Below are 21,847 nucleotides of genomic sequence, written 5' to 3'. Positions count from 1 at the left end.
CCAACCCGCTTTTATTTAGCCTCGTTTATCTTTTGAAGGTTCCATATTTGTCAGTGGTTTGTAAAAGTGAGATAACGGACATCTTTACAGTTGGTCTCATACAATCTACAACTTTGCATTTGTTTCTGTTTCATGGACTTAGTCCTCTACTTCAAAACTCACAAAACAACACCCTCACCCTTCCCCACACAGTAGCAGTTTTCCAAGTTTTAAAAATGTGGATAATTTTGGGAAAACTAAATGGGAGGTAGGCCACCTGCTGTACCACTGATGAGACTTGGGACTTAAAGAATGATAGGTTCACCAGCATCAGTGCAGCACCTACTCTTTAGAAATGACATTTCATAACAAGGACTGAAGGGGCAATGGAAGGTAGTATACAACAACTGGGTCTTCCATTAGAAATGTAAAAAATGGGAGGTTCTTTGTCTGGGAAAGAATCTGAAAAAAGATAGATCTGCCTGGCTGAGCGGCTCTGCTGGTTGGGGCATCACCCTGTACACCAAAGGTTGTGGAATCCATTTCCCATCAGGACACATAACTAGGTTGTGGGTTCCATCCCCAGTTGGAACATGTACAGGATGTAACTGATGGATGTCACATCTCTCCCCCCTCTCTAAACATATCATCAGGTGAGGATTTAAAAATAAATAAATAAGTAAGATTAATTTTTGAAAGGGGTCTCTCCTAGCTCTTGCTAATTAATATTCCTGTATGAAGAAGACTCTGGTAGGCCCACGAGTTAAAATGAACAAGTAAGCTCTGGGCACTAGAAGCAGGCATATCCTGGCTCGGAAATCAGCTAGTCAGATGGGTATTTTCAAAGGGGGTTCCTTATACTGCTGGGAGGGTGAGCTAGATTAAATCTCTTCTAACTTTAAGACTGTCTTTCCTAACCCAAACAAATAAGCTAAGCAAGACTCTCAACTGTCTCCAAGATTCTTCTTCTTCCGAACACCATACATTCATTCAACATTTATTGAGTGAGCACTTACTGTGTGCCAAGCACTGTGCCAAGTTAGAGCAAAAGTGTACAACACAAAACAAAATCTCCAAGAAAATGGATTTAAACTTTAACAAAAGGTATTTGGGTCAGGCATCAGAGGAAACTTACTGACCGTGAGGGGCGTAAGACACAGGCATGGGAGACTGAGGGAGCTTGTGCAATCTCCTCCGCTGGAGGTCTATAAACATAGTTTAGGGCTGGAACAATCCCACCTAGAGGCAGGGGGAAGGACCAAATGACCTCACAACATCCCCGGGTCTGCTTCATCATCCATAATGCAATTCCCCTGGCAGGCCAGCAGCAACTCCCTCTTCCCCCCACACAGCAGAGGCACTCACCACTGAGCTCTCCTCAAGTAGGCTTTTATGTAAGTGTCATCGAGCTTCACTGCACTTGTGCAGTCTTCTATTGCATCATCTAGTTTCCTAAGCTTCAGGAGAGAGAGAGCAGTCATAGTTCACATGGTGGTGATCAAGGGAGCCCAGAAGCTGAAAGCATGGCTTCAAAATTCTAAGCAAACCAGTCATGCTGGCTCCCCAACTGTCACACTTGTTCTTGGTCCCTGAGAAAGTCTCTATCTCAGTGGGCTAAGGCCCCCAAATTTGAAATTGGTTTCTTCTCTACGTAACAGAAGCCAGGCACACTTATCTGCAAAAATAAAACCACCTCTACTATTCCCAGGTTAGTGGTCAATAGTGGACACAGTAAGGGTGGTTCCTGCCCCCCATTTTTCTAGAGACCAAGTAGAGGGATCATGATTACTGGGGGTTTCAACTATTGGAACTCTGCAAGGAGCCTACTCTTATTTCTACCATGTGTAGGACTACAGGCACACTCTATTTTCCACTGAGCATGGTGACCATCAGTTATGCTGAAGGAAAAAACACAAGCCTGCCTCATACTCATTTCCTCCAAATCACTCATAGAGAGTCACTTGCTTAGGCAAAAAGAAGCAACAATGTTTGCTTCAACAACTGTAGCAGACTCCTGCCATTCTCTGGAAGAAAAGGACCTTACATCGTTCCTCAAGTGCCCCTAAGTTCCACAGAAAAGATAAGAACTTTATATAAGTTCTTAGTAAGCTGAGATACCAATCAAACAACTTTTCCTCCTGTCTTCTGGGTTACCCTCAGTGGGGAGATTTCCCAAGACCTCTTCCATGTCCCTTAAAAGCATCTCCATAGGTGCCCAGACCGAGTGCTTACCTTGGAGTTAACCGTACCCCGATTACAGTAGAGCTTAGCATTTGTTTTTATATTGTTGGGGTCTATCCCCAGGGCTTCTGTGTACAGTTCATATGCTAGCTTGTAATTTCCTTCTTTAAAGGCTTTATTTCCATCTTCTTTCTTTGCTTTCAGTGCTTTGGCATTCTATAGAGAAAAGCAAGGGGAAGGTCAGTTCACCTCCAGAAAGCCTCAGACCCCTGCACAGACACTACCCTATTTTCTATTTCTTGATCCCAGTAGTTCAGCATCACACAGCCCCCCATCCCACCCCACCCCACCCCACCCCCTGAGCTATTTGTTCTTCACTGTGCTTCCTACAGAGTGGACAGAAGAAATCTAGATTTATAAAAGAATACCAAGGAGAACTGTGTTTCCCAGGGTTTACCTCTTCTCCCCAGGATAAGCATTACTACCCTTTCTTCACGAGGGAAGAAAAAGCAAACAAACAAACAAAAAAACAACACTTAAATATTAACCTATCTGATCACATGTATCTTTAGGCAAACTAGAGTAGTTCTGAAATCCTTTTTTTTTTTTTAATTTAGAGAATTTTCATAAGAGTATATCTGAGTCAATCTGATGACATATGCCAGGGAGCAAGATCTCAAATGCTCTCCTGAAATCTTGCTACTAAAAGGACCAAGCATTCCTGTGATTCTAAAACCTTCCATTCCAAAACTCATAAAGGCTTTCTTTACCACATAGATCTGGTGCCTAGAACTTACTCTGCAAGCAACACAGGCCTTCTCATGGTCAGGAGCCATTCTGAGAGCCTGTACAAAAAACTGAACAGCCTTCTCAATACAATCTTCATAATAAAGGCAAAGACCTCGGACATACAGAGCATCCGCATTGGTGGAATCCATGCGTAAAATGTCACTGCCGTAGAAAGAAAGAGGGCACATTTAGCTGTGGTTTGGATTTCCCTGCCATTACTATTTTATTTGTGGGATTTTTCCTCTTGACCATGTGTCTAACATGGAAGTATCCAAAGGTAGACAGATTCCCAAGGATTTTTCCCAAACACATACATGTCTCACAATCTTTACTAAAACAGGTGTTAGCAAACTACAGCCCACAGGACCAAATCCTGTTTGTCACCAGTTTTTGTATATAAAATTTGATTGACAACAAGCCACATCATTCACTAATCCACTCTCTATGGCTGCTTTTGCACTATAGAGGCAGAGCTGAACAATTGCAATATAAACCACATAGCTTGCAAAGCTTGAAATATTTATTATATTTAGAGAATTTAAAAATCCCTGGAATAGACAGAAAAGGACATTTAAAAAATAAAAGCTATGCTCTTCCCAGTGTGGCTCAGTTGGTTGAGGGTTGTTCCATGCACCAAGAGGTCATGGGTTTGATTCCAGGTCAAGGAACATGCCCGGGTTGGGGGCTCAATCCTCAGTAGGGGGTGTGCAGGAGGCAGCCAATCAATGTTTCTCTCCCTCTCCCATCCTATCTCTAAAATCAATTCAAACATTAAAGAAATAAATATAAATAAAAACTAAAATTCACACACCTGTTCTTTCACATACAGCTCACTTACTATATTCCTATATTCCTTATAGGTTTTCAAATTTAGTCTAATATTTGTTTTTTTTAAGTCCCAGAAAGGTCTGGTCAGCCCCCTGGCTTACCTTCAGGACACATGGTAGCTATTGCTATAGACAGCACCTATCTAGTAGAATCTGACTTTTCAATGCAGTACTGGCCTAAATTCATACCTAGCCACAGACTGTGCTTCTGGATAACGACCCAGCATTGCTAAACATTCTGCTTTGAGGATTTTGAAGCGATGGCAAGCAGGAGCAAATTCTAGTGCACGATCCATGCAGAAAACCACCTACAGGGAGGAAGAAAGCAAATAAGGTTCTTCACCATGGACTCCAGAAACGTCTTCATTTTAGTTTTGTCACAGGTAATAGATTCAAAGGAGAGACATATCAGTTTAAGAACATACATAATTCATTTGATTAAACCATTGAAATGAGGAAAGCAGTTGATCCAGATGACAGCAAATATTTAACAGTACTTTGTATATTAACTTATTTGATGCTCACACAATTTTATAAAGTAGGTAATATTATTCTTATTTTACTGATGAAAATACTAAAGCACAGGGATTAAATAACTTATTCAAAGTGACCAATGGAAACAGGATTTGATCTTAAACACTAAGACTCCAGAGCCTATACCCTCATCACCATGCTAAGCTGCCTCCACAGTGAATCATATCCACAATGACTAGGATCAAAAACTCACATTCTTCTTGCTGGGACCGGTTTGGCTCAATGGATAGAGCGTCGGCTTGGGGACTGAGGGGTCCTGGGTTCGATTCCGGTCAAGAGCATGTGCCTTGGTTGCGGGCACATCCCCAGTGGGGGGTGTGCAAGAGGCAGCTGATCGATGACTCTCTCTCATCAATGTTTCTAGCTCTCTATCCCTATCCCTTCCTCTCTGTAAAAAAATCAATAAAATATATGTATTTTTAAAAAGAAGTAGTACCAAAAATAACTTAGTACGGAATCATTGCTCACAGTTCTCTCCTGTGTCAGGAACCGCAAATCTCAGAGTACCCTAGTGACCACTCTTCCACTTTTGAGTAGAGAAATATGCCAATGAAACAATTTATGTAAAATGGTCAGAAATAAACCATATGTTCAACATGGTGCTATACAAACCAAAAGCCAAGAATCCCCCCCCCCAACACATGCACTCGCATATAGCGGGGATTGGTTCTCTCTTTCAGTTTCATAAAGGCTCTCCATAGATTTCTATTTTTTCTTTTTAGAAGTTTGTTCTCCGAGCTTTCATTTTTGGGTTTAGCTGCTATTCCTGGGATATCCTTGCTGAATCATATTCTTCTCCAAGAATAACTGACCCAAAGGCGAAGTCTGGAGTTAAGAGCTACTCATTTCCTCTAAAAATCTGGCCATAGGGATCAGGAAGAGATGAAGTTTGAAAACTTGGAAGCAGCAATAACTCAAATTCCATGAACAGGAGACTAATGCAGAACTTCATATAACGGAATATGATGTGGCTCTAAAATAGAAGCAAGTTCTCCATGTATTAATATGGAAGGACTTTGAAGGTCTAGTCAACAGTACAGAACCATGTAGAGCGTATTACCTTTTATACAAAAAAAAAAAAAAAAAAAAAAAAAAGGAAAAAGAAAATTAAGAATCTATATTTGTATTTGCTTATGTATGGAAGGAACTAGAACAAACAAGAATAGTGGTTACTGAGGTGTGAGATTGAGGCAGATGGAGGATAAGTTGAGGCAACATTTAACACTGAATGTATTTATTCTTTCTAGCTTTTAAACCACAAAAACCACCCACTTGAAAATTAAACTTAAAAATCTGGGGAAGCAAATAAACACCATGAGCTGTTGCACTGGGAAGACTTTCTGCAGAACTAAAAGAGCAGCGGTAGAGATCCTGGAAGTTCTAAGGACAATATGAAAATTCAGGCATTATGCATTGAAGTCATGGTATTAATTTTTCCTCTTTAAACGGAAAAGAATGGGGGTGGAGAGCAGTCAGTCAAAATTTCAGCAGCCACACCCTGCTGCTTTCACAACGTTCTGTATGGAGATGGTTCTGTCATCATGGGGAGTGTCAGAGGCTCAGTGCTTCACTTCCCACCCCCATCTCCCCATGATTAGGGACAGCTGCAAGCAAAGAAGATCTTTGTTTCTTCTAACTTCATCTGTTCCCCCTGCCAAGATCATAATTCTTCATTTGTGACATCACCATGAGCTACAGTGGCGGGGGGCTGGGATGTCACAAACAGAGGATTCTGTCACAAAATGGGGGTTCTGGTTCCAGAGCGGGCAAGGGAGAAATGAAACCAAAGGCCGCCTTTTGAGACAAAGTTTTTGCCTGTGTAAACCTCAGAAAACATGACAAGATGCAGAACTGCTTTCCAAACACACACACACACACACACACACACTAATTTAAAAAAAATGAATGTATAAATCACACTACCAAAGACACCGTGGTTATTAAAACCAACGGACAGAAGAGGGATGCTAAATAAATTAATGCTAGGACTCTCCATAAGCTAATCATATATATGTGTTACCAAATAAAAGACCTTCACAGTGTGTGACTTAGGAATAATTATTCAACTGAAACTTGTATGTTCATGCTGAACAATGTCACCCCAATAAATTTAATTAAATAAAAAAAAACACACACACCAAAAGAATAATTCTTAACTGTACAATTTTGTCAAACATTTATTGAGTACCTACTGCAGAAAGCACCAAGCAAATTCCGACACATAAAGCGACATCTCCGTTCCTTGGATGGTACTCATAAACATCATTTAAGTGATCCTGAAAATCAAACCTGATCAGTGTTTTTTAACCTTTTTGGGAGTCCTTTATCTCCTCTTTTGAAACTCTAGTGAAAGCTACTTCTGAGTACCATCTAAAGAAGGGTGTTAGGAGTTATTATACAGAGGAGGCGTAACTACTATAACGTTTAGAAAGATACCTACAGCTTTTACACTTTTCCCATATTTCAGATTTGCCAACCCCTTTGGATTTAAAAATTTCCATGAACTATCACACAGCTCCATAAAGGGCAGTAGTCTGCTTTTGTGGAAAGGCCTAATATCAAAAAGGCAGTGATGTCAGGTTACATATACTATTCAAAATGTAATAGGGGCCTCTCCTAGTTTTGATTTCTAGCTCCATCAAGCTCCCATAAAGCAGGAGTTAAAAATAGCGCTCATTATTCAAATAAAAACAGACGCCGGCTGGCATGGCTCAGTGACTAAGCATCAATTCATGAACCTGGAGGTCATAGTTTGATTCCCAGTCACGGCCCAGGCCCAGGTTGTGGGCTCGATCCCCAGTGTGGGATGTGCAGGAGGTGGCCGATCAATTAAATGATTCTCTCTCATCATGATGTTTCTCTCTCTCCGTCCCTGTCCCTTTCTCTCTGAAATTAATAAAAATGCATTTAAAAATAGATTATCCAAACCCAGTATTTAATTCCAACTGGCTTTTCCTCATTTTTTCCTAAAAGCACATTTTTAGACCACTATCTTATATGAAAAACAGGAACTTGGGTAACAAATTCATTTTGCTTTTTATCATCATAAAGCCAAGTATAATTAACAAAAAAGAACCTTAGTAAAATGTAATTTTAAAAGCTAGTGATGATGTGGAACAATAGGAACTCTCATTCATTCCTGGTGGAAATGCAAAATGGTATAGCCACTTAGGAAGACATTTTGGCAGTCTCTTGTAAAACTAAACATATTTTTATATAATCCAGCAATTACAATTAACATCTACCCAAAGGAGTTAAAAAATGTCCATACAAAAATCTGCACATGGATGTTTATAGAAGCTTTATTCATAATTGCCAAAAACCTGGTTGTACCGAATGTACCTCCAGGGAGGGATGCTGACAGAGGAGGAGGCTATGCTGTGTACGGGCAGGGAGCATATGAGATATCTCTGTGCCTACCTTCTTCCTGATTATTCTGTGAACCTACAGCTATTCTAAAAGAAATGATGTCTTAAAAAAAGAAAGAAAAGGTCAAATTAAATGTATTATTCTAGATCTTCTGTACTATGCTTCTCTCTCTCTCTCTCTCTCTCTCTCTCTCTCTCTCTCTCCTTACTTACACACACACGCACTTTGTGAGACAGAATAGATAAGATTTCCTCATAGTTGCCACTTTACCTTCCGAAAATCCCGCTTCTCAAAATCCGTTTCTGCTATTTTCTCATATTCTATGACTGCATTAGCATTCTTGAACTACACAAGAAAATCAGACAAAGGAAAGTTTTAGTAAAGATGTAGATTCAACCACCACAAAAATCAATAAGGCTAATGACTGTGTTATTTCAAGAAAATCAAAACCATGGACTTTTCACAAATCAAGTTGGTGAAGATACAGCCAAACACCTTAATAGAAAGCCAAGGTCCAAATCTTACCCTCAATTTGAACTTAGAAACTCAGGAATACAAGAATCATGCCTTGATATATACAAAATAAAGGCAAGGCATTGTCAGGGACTGAGCAAAAAACTTGCAGATACTCACAAAAATATACCCATGGGTAAACTGAGCATATATGGAGATGGAAATAAAACATGTTTCAGCTGCTACAAATTTAACCAGGATTTGAATGTACTAATTAAAAAACAAAACAAAACACGTTTTCTTAATTTTAGAGAGAGAGGAAGGGAGTGAAAGAGAGAAACAGATTGGCTGCTTCCTGCATGCCCTCTACTGTGGATTAAACCTGAAGCCTAGGTCTGTGCCCTGACCAGGAATTGAACCAGTGACCTCTTGGTTTATGGGTCAACTCTCAACCACCAAGCCACACTGCCTGGGCTAAATTTACTAAATTCTTTAGCCTTGCTCAAATCAGTTCCCTGGTGCATCTGTCTATTCCCTTAGCAATCTCAGAAACCCTCCAATTTGCAAAGATTTCTAAAGCTGTAAAATCATATTCAAAACGCCTTTGAGCCAGGCCTGTATGGCTCAAGAAGTCCCTGGTTCCATTCCCAGGTTCAATCCCAGGAGGGGGTATGCAGGAGGTAGTGGATCAATGATTCTATCTCATCAATGATGTTTCTATCTCTCGCTCTCTCTTCCTCTCTAAATTCAATAAAATTAAAAAACACTCCTTTGACAGAGAAAGCCGAGGCTCAGAGAGACTATGAAACTTGCAGTCACCCAGGTGTGGCTGATGGCAGAAGTGAGACTGGATGTCAGTTCTGACTCTCAGTTACTATTCCTGCCCTCTCTAACACAGACAGGATCAGACCCATACCTCTTGTTGTGCCTGAGCATTTTTGTGATCCAATTCTAGGGCTCTCTGGAAACTGCGACAGGCTGCCATGGCATTCCCTAAAGATAGGTGGCATTTGCCTTCTCGTAGATGTCCCTAGAAGAAACACAAAGAAGGAAAAAAGGAGTATGAGTGGCCAAGCAGACAGAAATCACCAGCAGCAACACTCACTCACACAAAACCAACATGGCCCTAACCGATTTGGCTCAGTGGATAGAGCATTGGCTTGTGGACGGAAGGGTCCTAGGTTCAATGCTGGTCAAGGGCATGTACCTCAGTTTCAGGCACATCCCTAGTAGGGGGTGTACAGGAAGCAGCTGATCGATGTTTCTCTCTCATTGATATTTCTAACTCTCTATCCCTCTCCCTTCCTCTCTGTAAATAAAATCAATAAAATATATTTTTAGAAAAAACACAAATAAAAAACCAGCATGGGATGAAAATGGCTGGAGAAGTGGTTCTCAGCCAGGGCTGATTCTGCATCCCATGGGACATTCAGCAATGTCAGAGACATGTCTGACTGTTACAGCGGGGCAGCGAAGGGATGCTGCTAAACATCCTACAATGCACAAGACAGAACCCCACAACAAAGAATGATCCTGCCCAAAATATCAATGGTGTTAACACTGAAAACCCCTGGGCTAGAAGTCAACTGCAGCAACTCAGTCCTCCCCAGAGCCCGTTACATACCCGGACGAAACTGTCATCCAAGCGCACTGACTGCTGCGCATCTCCGAGAGCTTCCCGGAACCTTCCGAGCATCATCAAGGTGGCTGCTCGATTCCCGTAATAGCTAGCATTTTTAGGACACATGTCTGCAGGAAAAGAAAGAAGTAAAACAAGGTTCAGAGTGGGTCATTGCCCAAAAACTCAAGGGCCACTCCTACAGAACTATATCAAACTATAGTAGGAATGACGACACTCTTTAAACAGCCACCTTCAGATTTTTGACTACCCGTGCAAATGGACAGCAGCAGTGCAACTGAAAAATAAAACACGGCATTAAGCTTAGCTTTAAAGTGCATTAATGATCTTTTGGAATAGGGGTCAGTATATTTATTTTCTTACTGGACTGTGTTTTATATAATTAGATATGAAAATGAATTTGCATTTGTTTATCTGGGGGTAAGAAAAATGCTAACATGGGATTAAAATATGTTGACAAATTGTTCAAAAGGCAATGACTGAAATGCATTCAGGTGGCCATCTTTTTGCTGTAAAATTTAGAATTTCTGGAGTTGCTTTTAATTTCCTAGAAGAACTACCATCCACTTAAGTTAGAAAAAGCAATTTCTGCCTGGCCAGTGTGGGTCAGTGGTTGAGCATCAACCCAAGAACCAAGAGGTCCCCAGTTCAATTCCTGGTCAGGGCACATGCCCAGGTTGCGGGCTTGGTCCCCAGTAGAGGGAGTGCAGGAGACAGCCAATTGATGTTTCTTTCTCATTGATGTTTCTCTCTCTCCCTTCCCCTCTAAAAACCAATAGAAACATATAATTTTTAAAAAGTAATTCCCCTTGTGTGGCCATTAACCTTGAAGATATGCTACTTCTTAGAGAGGAACTACCGTATTTTTTGGACCATAAGACGCACTTTTCCCCCCCCCCCCCCGAAGTGGGGGGGGAAAGTCCCTGCGTCTTATGGTCCAAATATAGCCTACACATGTACTTAAAAAAAAAAGTTTTTTTACTTGCCCGGCTCTGTGTGGTCTCTGTGTGCTTGCCCGGCTCTAAAATGGTTCTAAATGCTGCTGTTTACTTTACAGGGTTGATTACATGTGTTTATGACTGTGATGTTGGGTTTTAATGCACATAAAATATTTTAGGACACTATTTGTTTCAGAATCTTTTTTTCTTCATTTCCCTTCTCTAAAAACTGGTGCGTCTTATGGTCCAGAGCGTCTTATGGTCCGAAAAATACGGTATTTATAACAGTATTTAGCAAATTATTTCCAGCATAAGCACTAGGTCCATCTCACCTATGGCTTTTGTATAATAGTTATAAGCTTCATTGTAATCTTTCTTGGCATAGTATGCATTTCCTTGTTCCTTGAAAGACTCCGCTTCCCTGAAAAGGAGAGAGACAGAGAATCATGTTACTCTCTATACCTAGGCAATCACCTCTTTAATCCCATGGAGCAATCTTTGGTCTACAGCCCGCAAGGCACATTTAGCTGAAAGTCAGTGTGACACTGGAAGGAATTTACAGATTTGTTCGATTGGCTGATGGGTCAAAAAGAGGTGCTAATGAAGGAATCCATGGTCTTCAGATGTTATTTTTTGTCACTTAGATATATTTAAACTAAGAAAAACTCTCTCATGTCACCTGCCTTGCCTCACTACTCCCACCCGAAGTCACTGTCCTCATGACAGGCAAATTTAGACACAGAAACTGAATCTTTATATATTTACTTCCTTTCCACTGTGTCACAACTGCTGCCACTTTAGCGAACTTACAAAAAATGAGCTACAGATAATTTCATTCAGGGCAACTCATTTCTCAATGTAAAGTGGGTCATATCCTTTGAGTTTTAACGATTTACTTGTCACTGGAAGGACAAGCAGAGCAAAAACAGAAGGCAAAGGGGTTAAAAGCACAGCATATTGGTGTTTAAGACAGAAAACAGAGTGACAGCAAAGACCTGGATGACAGGGACATATGAGATATAGGCTGTAATGCTATGCTCTAAAAATCCACCCACCAGAGTTCCCTCTGCCCATCACACATATGTGGGTACTTTCTGTCCCCCTCTACTATCCCTGTAGTACCCTGTATAACCACCAATTGGGTAATATCAGAATTTCTGCCTTAACCCCAACATACATTTTTTTTTTTTTTGAAGTTGTGCCATTAGACCAACTTTATAACTTCATTTTCGGGCCATACAAATGTTATCAATTTAAAAATTAGCCTGCCCGCAGGTGGCCCCGTGGTTGAGCATCAGACCTATGAACCAGGAGGTCCTGGTTTGATTCCCGGTCAGGGTAGATGCCCAAGTTGTGGGCTCGATCGCTAGTAGAAGGTGTGCAGAAGGCAGCCGGTCAATGACTCTCACTCATCATTGATGTTTTCTCTCTCTCTTTCCCTTCCGCTCTGAAATCAAAAAAGATGTATTTTTAAAAATTAGCCTGCTATAACCCTAGCCGGTTTTGCTCAGTGGTTAGAGAACTGGCCTGTGGACTGGCCTCCGGTCAAGGGTACATGTCTGGGTTGCAGACTCAATCCTCCCACTGGGGGTGTGCAGGAAGCAACCAATCAATGATTCTCTCCCATCACTGATGTTCCTCTCTCTCTCTCTTTCTCTCTCTCTCTCTCTCTCTCTCTCTCTCTCTCTCTCTCTCTCTCTCTCTCTCTCTCTCCCTCCCTTCCTCTCTGAAATCAATAAAAACATATTAAAAGTCTGAAAAAAATTAGCCTGCTATATTTGGGCAAACATTTAATCGACTCACCCCTACTGCCATGTGCTGTTGAAAGTCAAGAAGGATCCCCAACCACAAGACTGTGGGACCAATGGCAATCTTTCTACATGGTGTGCACCACCCTGTAACTCTAAGTGAACCAAGCACTATATAAAAACCATGAGCAGCCTATCCTGTCAGAGCAGACATGCCAAGAGAGTTGAAGAAAGGGCTTCCCCAACACTGGATTTTAGAAGTTGAGTCAAATTCATGTGAAGAAATGGAGTAGTAAATTCAAAGGAAATATCAGGTCCAAAATTGTGCCCAAAAAGATCTAGCCATTTCTTCAGCTAGCTAGTGGCTAAGAATACACAAATTCTTGAGGAAAACCAAAGGCATCTAAGCACTTGGATAGACGTGTCAGCAGGCTAAAGCTTGCCAGTCAAAGGTGAAACAATCTGTAGAGCTGCTGCAAGGTGGCCTTGCACAAAACACTAATCCCACGGAGGCTAGTGAGTTCAGCGAGGGCTTCTAGTAAAAATGCAAAGGGTGATTTCGGTGGAAGGTTAGTAATAATCACTGAGGCCAGGTACTTTCCATACATTATTCCCATTTTTCAAAGTAGGAAATAAGGTTGGGGGGGAGGGGGGATTGGCCCAAGGTCAGGCTGTCAACTCACACCTACCAGATTCCACTCTGTACCATGCTATGCTTTCTCTTAATGTTCACCACCTCTACCTATTGCCTAAGGTTAAAAGTTAATCTGTACTTTCAGGAACAAGACATAGGCAATGAACATGAATTTCTTTAAACTAAGACAAAAAAACAGCCCAACATATAAAACCCAACTCCAGAACTGCAACCTGCATTTAAATAAGCAAAATGACATTCTTACGATTAGTCAGAGAGAGAGCAGGGCTCCTTTAAGATGCGAGACCTAGTGAACTGGACTTTGCCTCCCCCAAGAAATGCATTTCATTTTAGTAAATGGTGAGTAGATGCCATTCTAGAGCAAACAAAGCAAGTAATGTAGAGTCAGCCCACAGCAGAAAGAACAAGAAGAATTGTGTTGTGACAAGTTACCATGTTTTTAACCTCACACGGCACAGATCAGGCCAGAATTAGCTATTCCCACACAATTGCCTCATGAAAAGGACTTATTTTCATAGAAACATGGTTGATTAACAGCTGCCTAAACAATGGGCACTTGGTGCTGCTTTTAGACTGAACGCTTATTTTCTGCCTCCAGGTCTAATGCCCAAAGTGGAGTACCTCTCCGTTCTGATCCTCCCCACAAAATACAAGACAAGCTTTACCCAATGGGCCTGACCCTGCGAGGCCAGTCAAGGAAAGAGTGATCTTTGGAACCCAGCATGGCAGCAGCAAGAACTGAACAAGGCTGCACCAGAAACAATTCCAGGGTCAAATCCATTCACATCCTGCCCTGGGGGTCTGAGAAGGGGTTGAACCTGTTCACGGTGCCCTTACAGCAAAGGGACTGAAGGATGAGATGTCAAAGGCATAGGACTGGAAAAGAAGGAAAAGAGCTGGTTATCACTGGAATTGAGGGCAATCTGGAGGTGGCATCTGTCACTCTACTCACTGCCAAGGTCAATTCGTTTGATAAGCAAGTAAGACACAACACATACCTACTAAAACACATCTGTACTGAGAAAGGAAGAATTAGGATTAACTGCATTCACCAGGACAATCTAAAAAAAAGGAAAGGACTCCAAAAGGGACATTAAACTACACATTATCTTTTTAAAAAATATATATTTTATTGATTTTTTTTACAGAGAGGAAGGGAGAGGATAGAGAGCTAGAAACATCAATGAGAGAGAAACATTGATCAGCCGCCTCCTACCCCCCACAACCAAGGTACATGCCCTTGACCTGAACTGAACCTGGGATACACACCTCCCCCCAACCCCATCCCCCAGTCCTCAAGCTGAAGCTCCATCCACTGAGCCAAACCGGTTTCGGCCAGATTATCTTTTATGTCTACAAAATAAAAGTCAGACTAAACCATGAAATATAATACCCCAGAAAAATATAGAATTGGCCATAACAGCTGTGCTCTATCTCTAGTACTTTTTCAGATTTTCAAAGGAGTTCTAATGAAGATCTTTGAAATGGCCTTCTGAAGTGGTTATGATAAAATCATGTATCTCTCAACATTAGGTGACTGCACAGGTTTCCTAACTCATACAGTCCTATGTATTTTTCCTCCAGATCTTGCTGGTTTCGAGATTTTTGGATTAAAACAAATTTTTCCTACCCAATCCTTGGGTCAACTCTAAGCAGAATAAGCTTCATCTCTCTGATTTTCCAAGAGATGCTGGAAATGACTTTACCTCCCCTCCACTAAATTAATTCTTTCACTTTAATAGCTGGCAACAAATTCTTATGAAAACAGCTACTGAAAAAAAGGTTTTCAAAAACTGTCCTCTTTGGACATATGATGGGACGCTCTCCCATAACAGGCTCATTGCTGAAGGGCTGGGGTCAGCCTTCCCTCAGACGGATATAGATAAGGAGAATTAAGGAGAATACATTCCATTCTCGGTTTGCTTTGCTACTCTAAAATGTGTCTTTTTTCACAAATAACCTTGTCAACTGGAAAAGCGCAGCCCTGAAAGTCTGTGCTTCTTTCTACACCACATGTGCATTAAAAATCTGTATGTCCCCTGGTCATGCAGGTACATTCTCTCTCTCCCAAGTGAGCACTCATTCATCACAGATGCTAACCAATCCAACAAACACTGCCAAGGGAATCACTTCACACAGGTCTTAGCGGGGCTCAGCATCATATGATCAAAGCAGACACTTTGGGCTTATGATTATCAGCCAACTGCCCATTTGCAGCTCAGCTAAATTAAAAACACATTTAAAGCACCACAGTTGACATTGCATTGTGCCCCAAATTAGATGTCCTTAACGAATTTCCATTTCTCTCTAAATACTTCCAAGTTTGCACTTAGGTAAGATCTTTTAGCAATTAAAGGGGCATTTAGAAAATGTAATCAGCTTTCACTAATGCAGGATTCATTGGGTGGTAGTTTTTAATACATGGCTAGGTTCACTCTGGAACTGCTTTATATACATACATTTGTAGATTAAAATAGGGATGAGATCTTTCACCCACAGTAACATTTTAAGATTATTTATTTTACCTCAGTGCACAAAAAATAAAGACCAGCATAGTGTCATGATTCTGCAACATTCTTAACTTGGGAAATGCTGAATACATTTTTCTATGACAAAAACACACCACACTGCTTTTATTTATTTAAAGTATTTGGCTAGAATTATGTCTTTTTAATAAAGTTCAGCTCTTTCAATGATGGCATTAATAATTAATTCAAAACAGATACAAATATAATTATAAAAATATATATTATATATTATTAATAAAATTTATATATTATAGATATAAAATTATATATTATAAATTATATAATATATATTATAAAAAATAAAATAATATATTTTCCTTTTCATTTTCTTAGAAAAAAAATCTAGCTTTGCCAAACTCACGACAAAATGATTTATTTTGTTAGCACAGGGGAGTGTTTAGGGACTATTTTATTGGCAGGAAGAATCTTAGAAAAAGATATCTTCCCTTTTCTTCCCTCAGGCTATTAAGAATAATACTTTATACTGCCAGTGAGACAATATTCTTGCATTCCTACCGTATTTACTACTTCCAAAATGTCACCCTTATTCTATTATTGTGCATTCCTACTATGTTTACTACTTCCAAAATGCCATCCTTATTCTATCATTGTTGCACCCATTTATTTTATTGTCAGATTTACAAGTTGCCTGCTGACCTAGAAATGTCCTCCACCCTTCAGAATTCATGGGATCGTGGCCAGTGTCAGAGTAGAAATTCCTTCCTCTTCCCACAGATTGAAACCTCTTGTCCCCAAAGGCTGGTCACAGGGCCTGTTAAATGTTGTAAGCGCTCTGACCTTCACGAGAGAGTAAAAGAGCCCAGGAACCTAACGTTGATTTTGTCTTTTTTTTTTTTTTAATATATTTTTACTAGAGGCTCAGTGCACGAACTTTGTGCACTGGTGTGGGGGTGGGGGTGCGGATGTGTGTCCCTCAGCCTAGCCTGTGCCCTCTCACAGTCTGGGAGCCCTCGGGGGATGTCCAACTGACGGCTTCCGGGCTCAGGGCTTTGGCTGAGCGGCACTCCCCGTGGGAGCACACTGACTACCAGGGGGTAGCTTCTTGTGTTCAATGTCTGCCCCCTGGTCATCAGTGTGTGTAAGAGTGACCGGTCATTCCGCCATTTGGCCGATTTGTATATCAGCCTTTTATTATATAGGAGGACTGATTTTAGAGAGGAAGGAAGAGGGAGAGATAGAAATATCAATGATGAGAGAGAATCATCGATTGGCTTAGCTGCCTCCTGCATATCCCCACTGGGGATAGGCCCCACAACTCTGGCATATGCCCTTGACTGGAATTGAACCTGGGACCTTTCAGTCTGCAGGCCAACACTCTAGCCACGGAGCCAAACCGGCTAGGGTTGATTTTGTCTTATCAAATACATATTATTCTCTTTCTTATCTAATCTAGGGGTGATTTGACAATCTGAGTTTCACAATGATAGGTGGGAGCCATACATGACTTAATGCAAGGTACTGCACACTGAGTGCAAGTAAAGGCTTCATTACAGGTCAGAGAAAACAGCTACCAACTAGTAAAGGTGGGCTACCCAGCTTCCTTTACTCAATTCCTATAAAAAACAAATCTGTTTTTACTTTAAAACACCTGCCTACCCCCCAAGCAAAAGAGGGAAGATGATGATGAACAAAATTTATAATCATACCAGTTCAAAATGTTCTCTCTAGATATCAGGGGGAAGCTTCAAGAGAGGCAGAGAGACCAAAGTCACAAATACAGTCTAACAAGGCAGTAGCACTCTCTACTGTTCAAGTAGGGAAAGACACCAGGCAACATGCTGGATGGAGTTGGCTCTGCCTCTTTCAATGGGGGGAAAAATGGAGCAACCAAACAGTCTGGACAAAAATCCCATTAGTGTAGGCTGAAGGACAGTCTCATAGGAAACAGCTGAACTGTGAATTATGCTAGTTCCTTAAGAGGGAGGAATCAGGACCTATGGAACCCACCCAAGCTTCAGTTCCCACTGGGGAAAGGACACGGAACCATAAAGCTGCTTCTGAGGAACAAGCTTCCCTGAAACCATTCTCAGGACACTGGCTTTAAAAAGTCACTGGCTTTAAAAATTAGCCAGAGGCTTATTTTTATAACATATCCCAAACCCACCATTTTCTATTTCTTGGTTCCCAATTATTTGACATTTCCCAACTCATGAAGACAGCAAAAATCTAGAACTGCCTGGCCAGCATGGCTCAGAGGCTGAACTCTGACCTATGAACCAGGAGGTCAGGGCACATGCTAAGGTTGTGGGCTTGATCACTAGAAGGGGGTGTACAGGAAGCAACCAATTAGTGATTCTCCCTCATCATTGATGTTTCTCTCTCCATTCTCTCTGAAATAAAAAATACATTTAAAAAAATCTAGAACTGAGGTATAAGGAAAGACTGCTTTCTGAAGGTTTTTTTTTTTTTTTGGGGGGGGGGGAAGGTATGGGAACCAATGCGGGGAATCTGGATTGTCAACTAGTATTTTGCTTCCAAAGCTCTCTAGGTTCCTTAGTTCAACAGGTGGCTGACTGTCTAAGAGCATGCTGTCTTAAGACAGATATTCCTCAAAGAAAGGGTCCTGTTTGCCTTACTCTCTCAACCCCCAACCCCGGCGAAGTTTAATATCAGAATCAGAAGAGTTACCACTTTGCTAATCAAGACAGTCTGGACTCGCCTCCCCACATAAACGTGAAGTTAAATGCCAAAAGAATACTAGGTCTCAGAATCAGACTTTAAAAGTCAAATATTCCCCTTCATATTACCATTTTCAAATCACTCACACCCCAACCAACGGTGGAATAAAACTCAGGAACTGCCATTTTGATCTGGTGGAAAGGAGAAAAAACTGTGAAGCCAATAAAATGAATAGACTACTGGGATAGCACACACTCCGATTCCTGCCCTTACTGCTGAAATTCAGTTTAAAAGAATACCTGTAACGACCTCTAAGTAACTTCCACATCACTCAGCACGGAGAAAGGGGACCAAACACTAGTGGAGTAGGGGAGAAATGGGCTCTCAGAGGGACTCTGCATCAGACCACAAGGCACCTAGGCAGCCGCTGACCACTGTTCTCCAATCTTCTACACTCCTAGAAAGAGAGCAAAGGCAAATGCCCAGTACTCAGCCAGCTTTTTAAAACTCAGAATACTAGCTTCAATGGCTCACCTAATTCCTGATTGGCTGGAATGTACAGACGGCTGGGCTTTAAGCCAATCAGAGTCCTGGTCGTTGGGAATGGAGTAGACACAAGAGCAACTGTCACTTACTGGCCCAACATTTTATTAAAATCTCAGTTCTCAAACTTAATTTGTTCCAGAAGGCTGTTCGAGAAGCGATTTGTTAAAAAACTGAATCATTTTTCCCATTAAAAATAATGTAAATTGAATTAATTCGTTCCAGACCTCCAAATGATTGTTTTAGCCTTTCTTACATACACTACATGCCTAGCGCACTGTTTAATCTGTAAACAAACAATTATTTTATTAAATTTAACCAACCGGCCCCTTAAATCACAGGCGTGCAGCATCTTCCCTTTTTCACATATCACCACCTCCAGAATGTGGTCACTGGCTGATGCTTTTTCTTTATCCAAATCCACAACAGTTTTTCTGCCTCTTCCATTGCCTGTGATCACTGTTGCTTTCACACTCTTAGCAACACTAGCACTCTTGATGGCTTCATCCATTTCTTCAGCAACAAAAGCAAAAACACACATTATATTCACAGCAATTTCCTGAGATGTTAACAATGCCAGGTAAACTGACTACATTCTCTCCTTTGTTTGTGGCCTGAGAGCAGATTTTCACCAACTGGTGTATCAGCAGGAAAGGGCTGTCAGGTCCAGAACTGAAATTTTATGCAAAGGTTTTTGGAAAAATTTTAAGTGAACAACTTGGTCAAGAACAGAATTATTTGTTCGAGATGGGAGACATTTGAAGAGTTTGTAGCTCAATGTACCTGGCCCTGGTTAATATGTGGTTCCGAATTAGAGCAGCAAGAACAGAGAGACCTTTCCTTCCTCTGTACTCGACCTTTGTTCCAGTTATGATTAACAATTTTGCTACTTGTTAAATATTAGGGTTCAATTAATTTATTGGTATTCAGGATTCTGTATTCTTAGGTTTAACCCTTCTTTAACCATGGCTCGTTTTGAGAGGGGCAGAAATGAAATATTGGGGACCAAATATAATTGTAAGAAATATTAATCATGCTCTGTTAACCGTGACTGCTTCATTCTGATTAAAGATGGCACATTCTAATCTGGCTGGGAGTTGTATTTGGTCCTGGGGGACTGGGAAGCTCCCCCGGAAATGTTGCCCACCCTCACCATCAGGGAGGGGCCCATTATCATGGAAATATTAACAACCTTTTGGCAGAAACCAGAGCGCCAGCCCTTTGAAGACTCCAGTCTTTGCATACCCGCAGGCCTTTGCAAATCTCCAGCCTGCATTACTTGTTAAAACTGCCCGTTCGGCATATCCTTTTGCCTACTTCCCTATGTAATCTTTGTCCTACTCAATAGAAGCAGCTGGCTTATGGGGAGAGGCAGAACACATTTTTCTGGATGACCTGCTGCTCTCCTAAACCGCCAGCAGTATTGGAATAAATGCTCATATGATTCAACCCTGTTTCTGCTTAGTTGGTTCAAGTAGTGACAGGCAGCACGGACCTACTGATTGTCTGGTTACAATTTGTCCCATCTCCCAAAACAAAAATGAAAGCAGAGAGCAATGTTTCTTACTGATATGGGTTCAAGGTCAAAGAATAAATTCCCATTTAACTTGCAAGCTTACTGAAATGTCTAGCTGTCTGCCCTAGAACTTCAAGAGAAAGTTTAGGGGGACAATTGACTAAGAATTGAAAGCAGGGTGAGGAATAAGGGGGAAAACTTCAGTGAAGGCTACAAATTCCAAAATGTCCCAAGGAGCCACAGTAAACAGCAACAGCAGCAAATCCTGGGATATAGACTCAGGGCTCAGTGCTTCCCACAACAACCCAATCCAATCCCATCCTATATAGCACATGTGTCAAACACAAGGCCCGCGGGCCAAATCCGTCCCGCCAGGCCTTGCAATGTGGCCCGTACCGCGCTGTCATCACTGCACTCCGCTGCGTTTCCATCACAATGGCAGTTTATGACTGTTCAGTAAACCATTCGGCCTGCGATTTAGGCTGGATTTTAGATTTTGGCCCCTTCTCTGATTGAGTTCGACACCCCTACTATATAGTAAGCCCTAATTTGCAAATCGACCAAATGGCACAGTGACCAGCAATACAACAGTCGCTATGATGTCCACTGACCACCAGGGGGCAGATGCTCAATGCAGGAGCTGCCCCCTGGAGGTCAGTGCACTCCCACAGGGAGAGTGACTCTCGGCCAGAAGCCGGGCTCACAGCGCAGTGGTGGTGGTGGGAGCCTCTCCTGCCTCTGCTACAGCCGGACAGTAAGGAGCCAGGGTCCCAGACTGTCAGAGGGTGCAGGCTGGGCTGAGGAAACCCTCACCCCCAGTGCATAGATTTCATGCACAGGGCCTCTAGTATAGACAGACAAAAAAATAAAAAGCAAAATCCACAGAGGTACTAAGAAAGGGCCTAAAAATAACTGTTCTTGTTTGCATCCATGAGGAAAATAGATACAGAAGAGTTAAGATCATCAGCTCAAAGGAATCAGGTAATGTCACTGCTCCACGGGTTATTTTAAATCTCATTGCCTCTCCTATTAATGAACAATGTGAACTCCCTTGATTTTACCATAACAAAGACTTTTGGAGCCCAAGGTGCTCCCCAGCCCAGGAAATGTGACCAGAGCCTTCCTTCTAATTTATGAATACTTATCTTCAATCAAGATAAGTATTCATAAATTAGATAAAGCCACCAGCAACTTCCCAGGACAGCTATAATGTAAAACCTATGAAATTTAGCCCTTTGTCTTCCAAGTTGCTTTATCTGTTCTGGTAGGCAAAGAAAAGTAAGTAATCTTCATGTACTGATCTATTTTGGAGTGCCAACTAATGCATCTTTTATTTTAGCCTCTCAGCTGCTATGGGCTCAAAGAACTTCCTTAGAGTGACAGGCAAAAAAATGAGGTCCATTTCTCTTCTCCGATACACTAAAGCTGAGGAAATAAAACACAGCCATTTAAAATGCCGTTACCATGAAGCCCAGTGTCTTGAAAGCTCTGCTCATTTTGCCTCCTGT

The 21,847-nt window shown here is 41.4% G+C and overlaps 1 protein-coding gene across 6 annotated transcripts in view; it reads right to left on the bottom strand.

The window, feature by feature from the left end:
• The window catches only part of DNAJC7 (DnaJ heat shock protein family (Hsp40) member C7), a 34,271-nt gene that overhangs the window by 5,792 nt on the left and 6,632 nt on the right, over positions 1-21,847 (bottom strand). For 2 of the 6 annotated variants that reach the window (XM_045586260.1, XM_036451580.2), the window contains 9 exons: positions 13,950-13,988; positions 11,042-11,130; positions 9,757-9,881; positions 9,049-9,162; positions 7,950-8,024; positions 3,966-4,084; positions 2,958-3,111; positions 2,212-2,376; positions 1,345-1,436 (listed from right to left, as the gene is read on the bottom strand). In XM_045586260.1, the coding sequence (XP_045442216.1) occupies positions 1,345-1,436; positions 2,212-2,376; positions 2,958-3,111; positions 3,966-4,084; positions 7,950-8,024; positions 9,049-9,162; positions 9,757-9,881; positions 11,042-11,130; positions 13,950-13,988 (972 nt within the window). Of the gene's footprint in view, positions 1-1,344; positions 1,437-2,211; positions 2,377-2,957; positions 3,112-3,965; positions 4,085-7,949; positions 8,025-9,048; positions 9,163-9,756; positions 9,882-11,041; positions 11,131-13,791; positions 13,817-13,949; positions 13,989-18,579; positions 18,601-21,847 lie in introns of those variants that run through there. The other 4 variants (XM_045586259.1, XM_036451581.2, XM_045586261.1 and 1 more) reach the window with 3 other exon arrangements.

Source organism: Pipistrellus kuhlii, unplaced genomic scaffold (assembly GCF_014108245.1).
Source record: "Pipistrellus kuhlii isolate mPipKuh1 unplaced genomic scaffold, mPipKuh1.p scaffold_m20_p_22, whole genome shotgun sequence".
Lineage (NCBI taxonomy): Eukaryota > Metazoa > Chordata > Mammalia > Chiroptera > Vespertilionidae > Pipistrellus > Pipistrellus kuhlii.
Note: the sequence above shows the minus strand (reverse complement) of the source record. Positions and strands in the feature narration are given on the sequence as shown.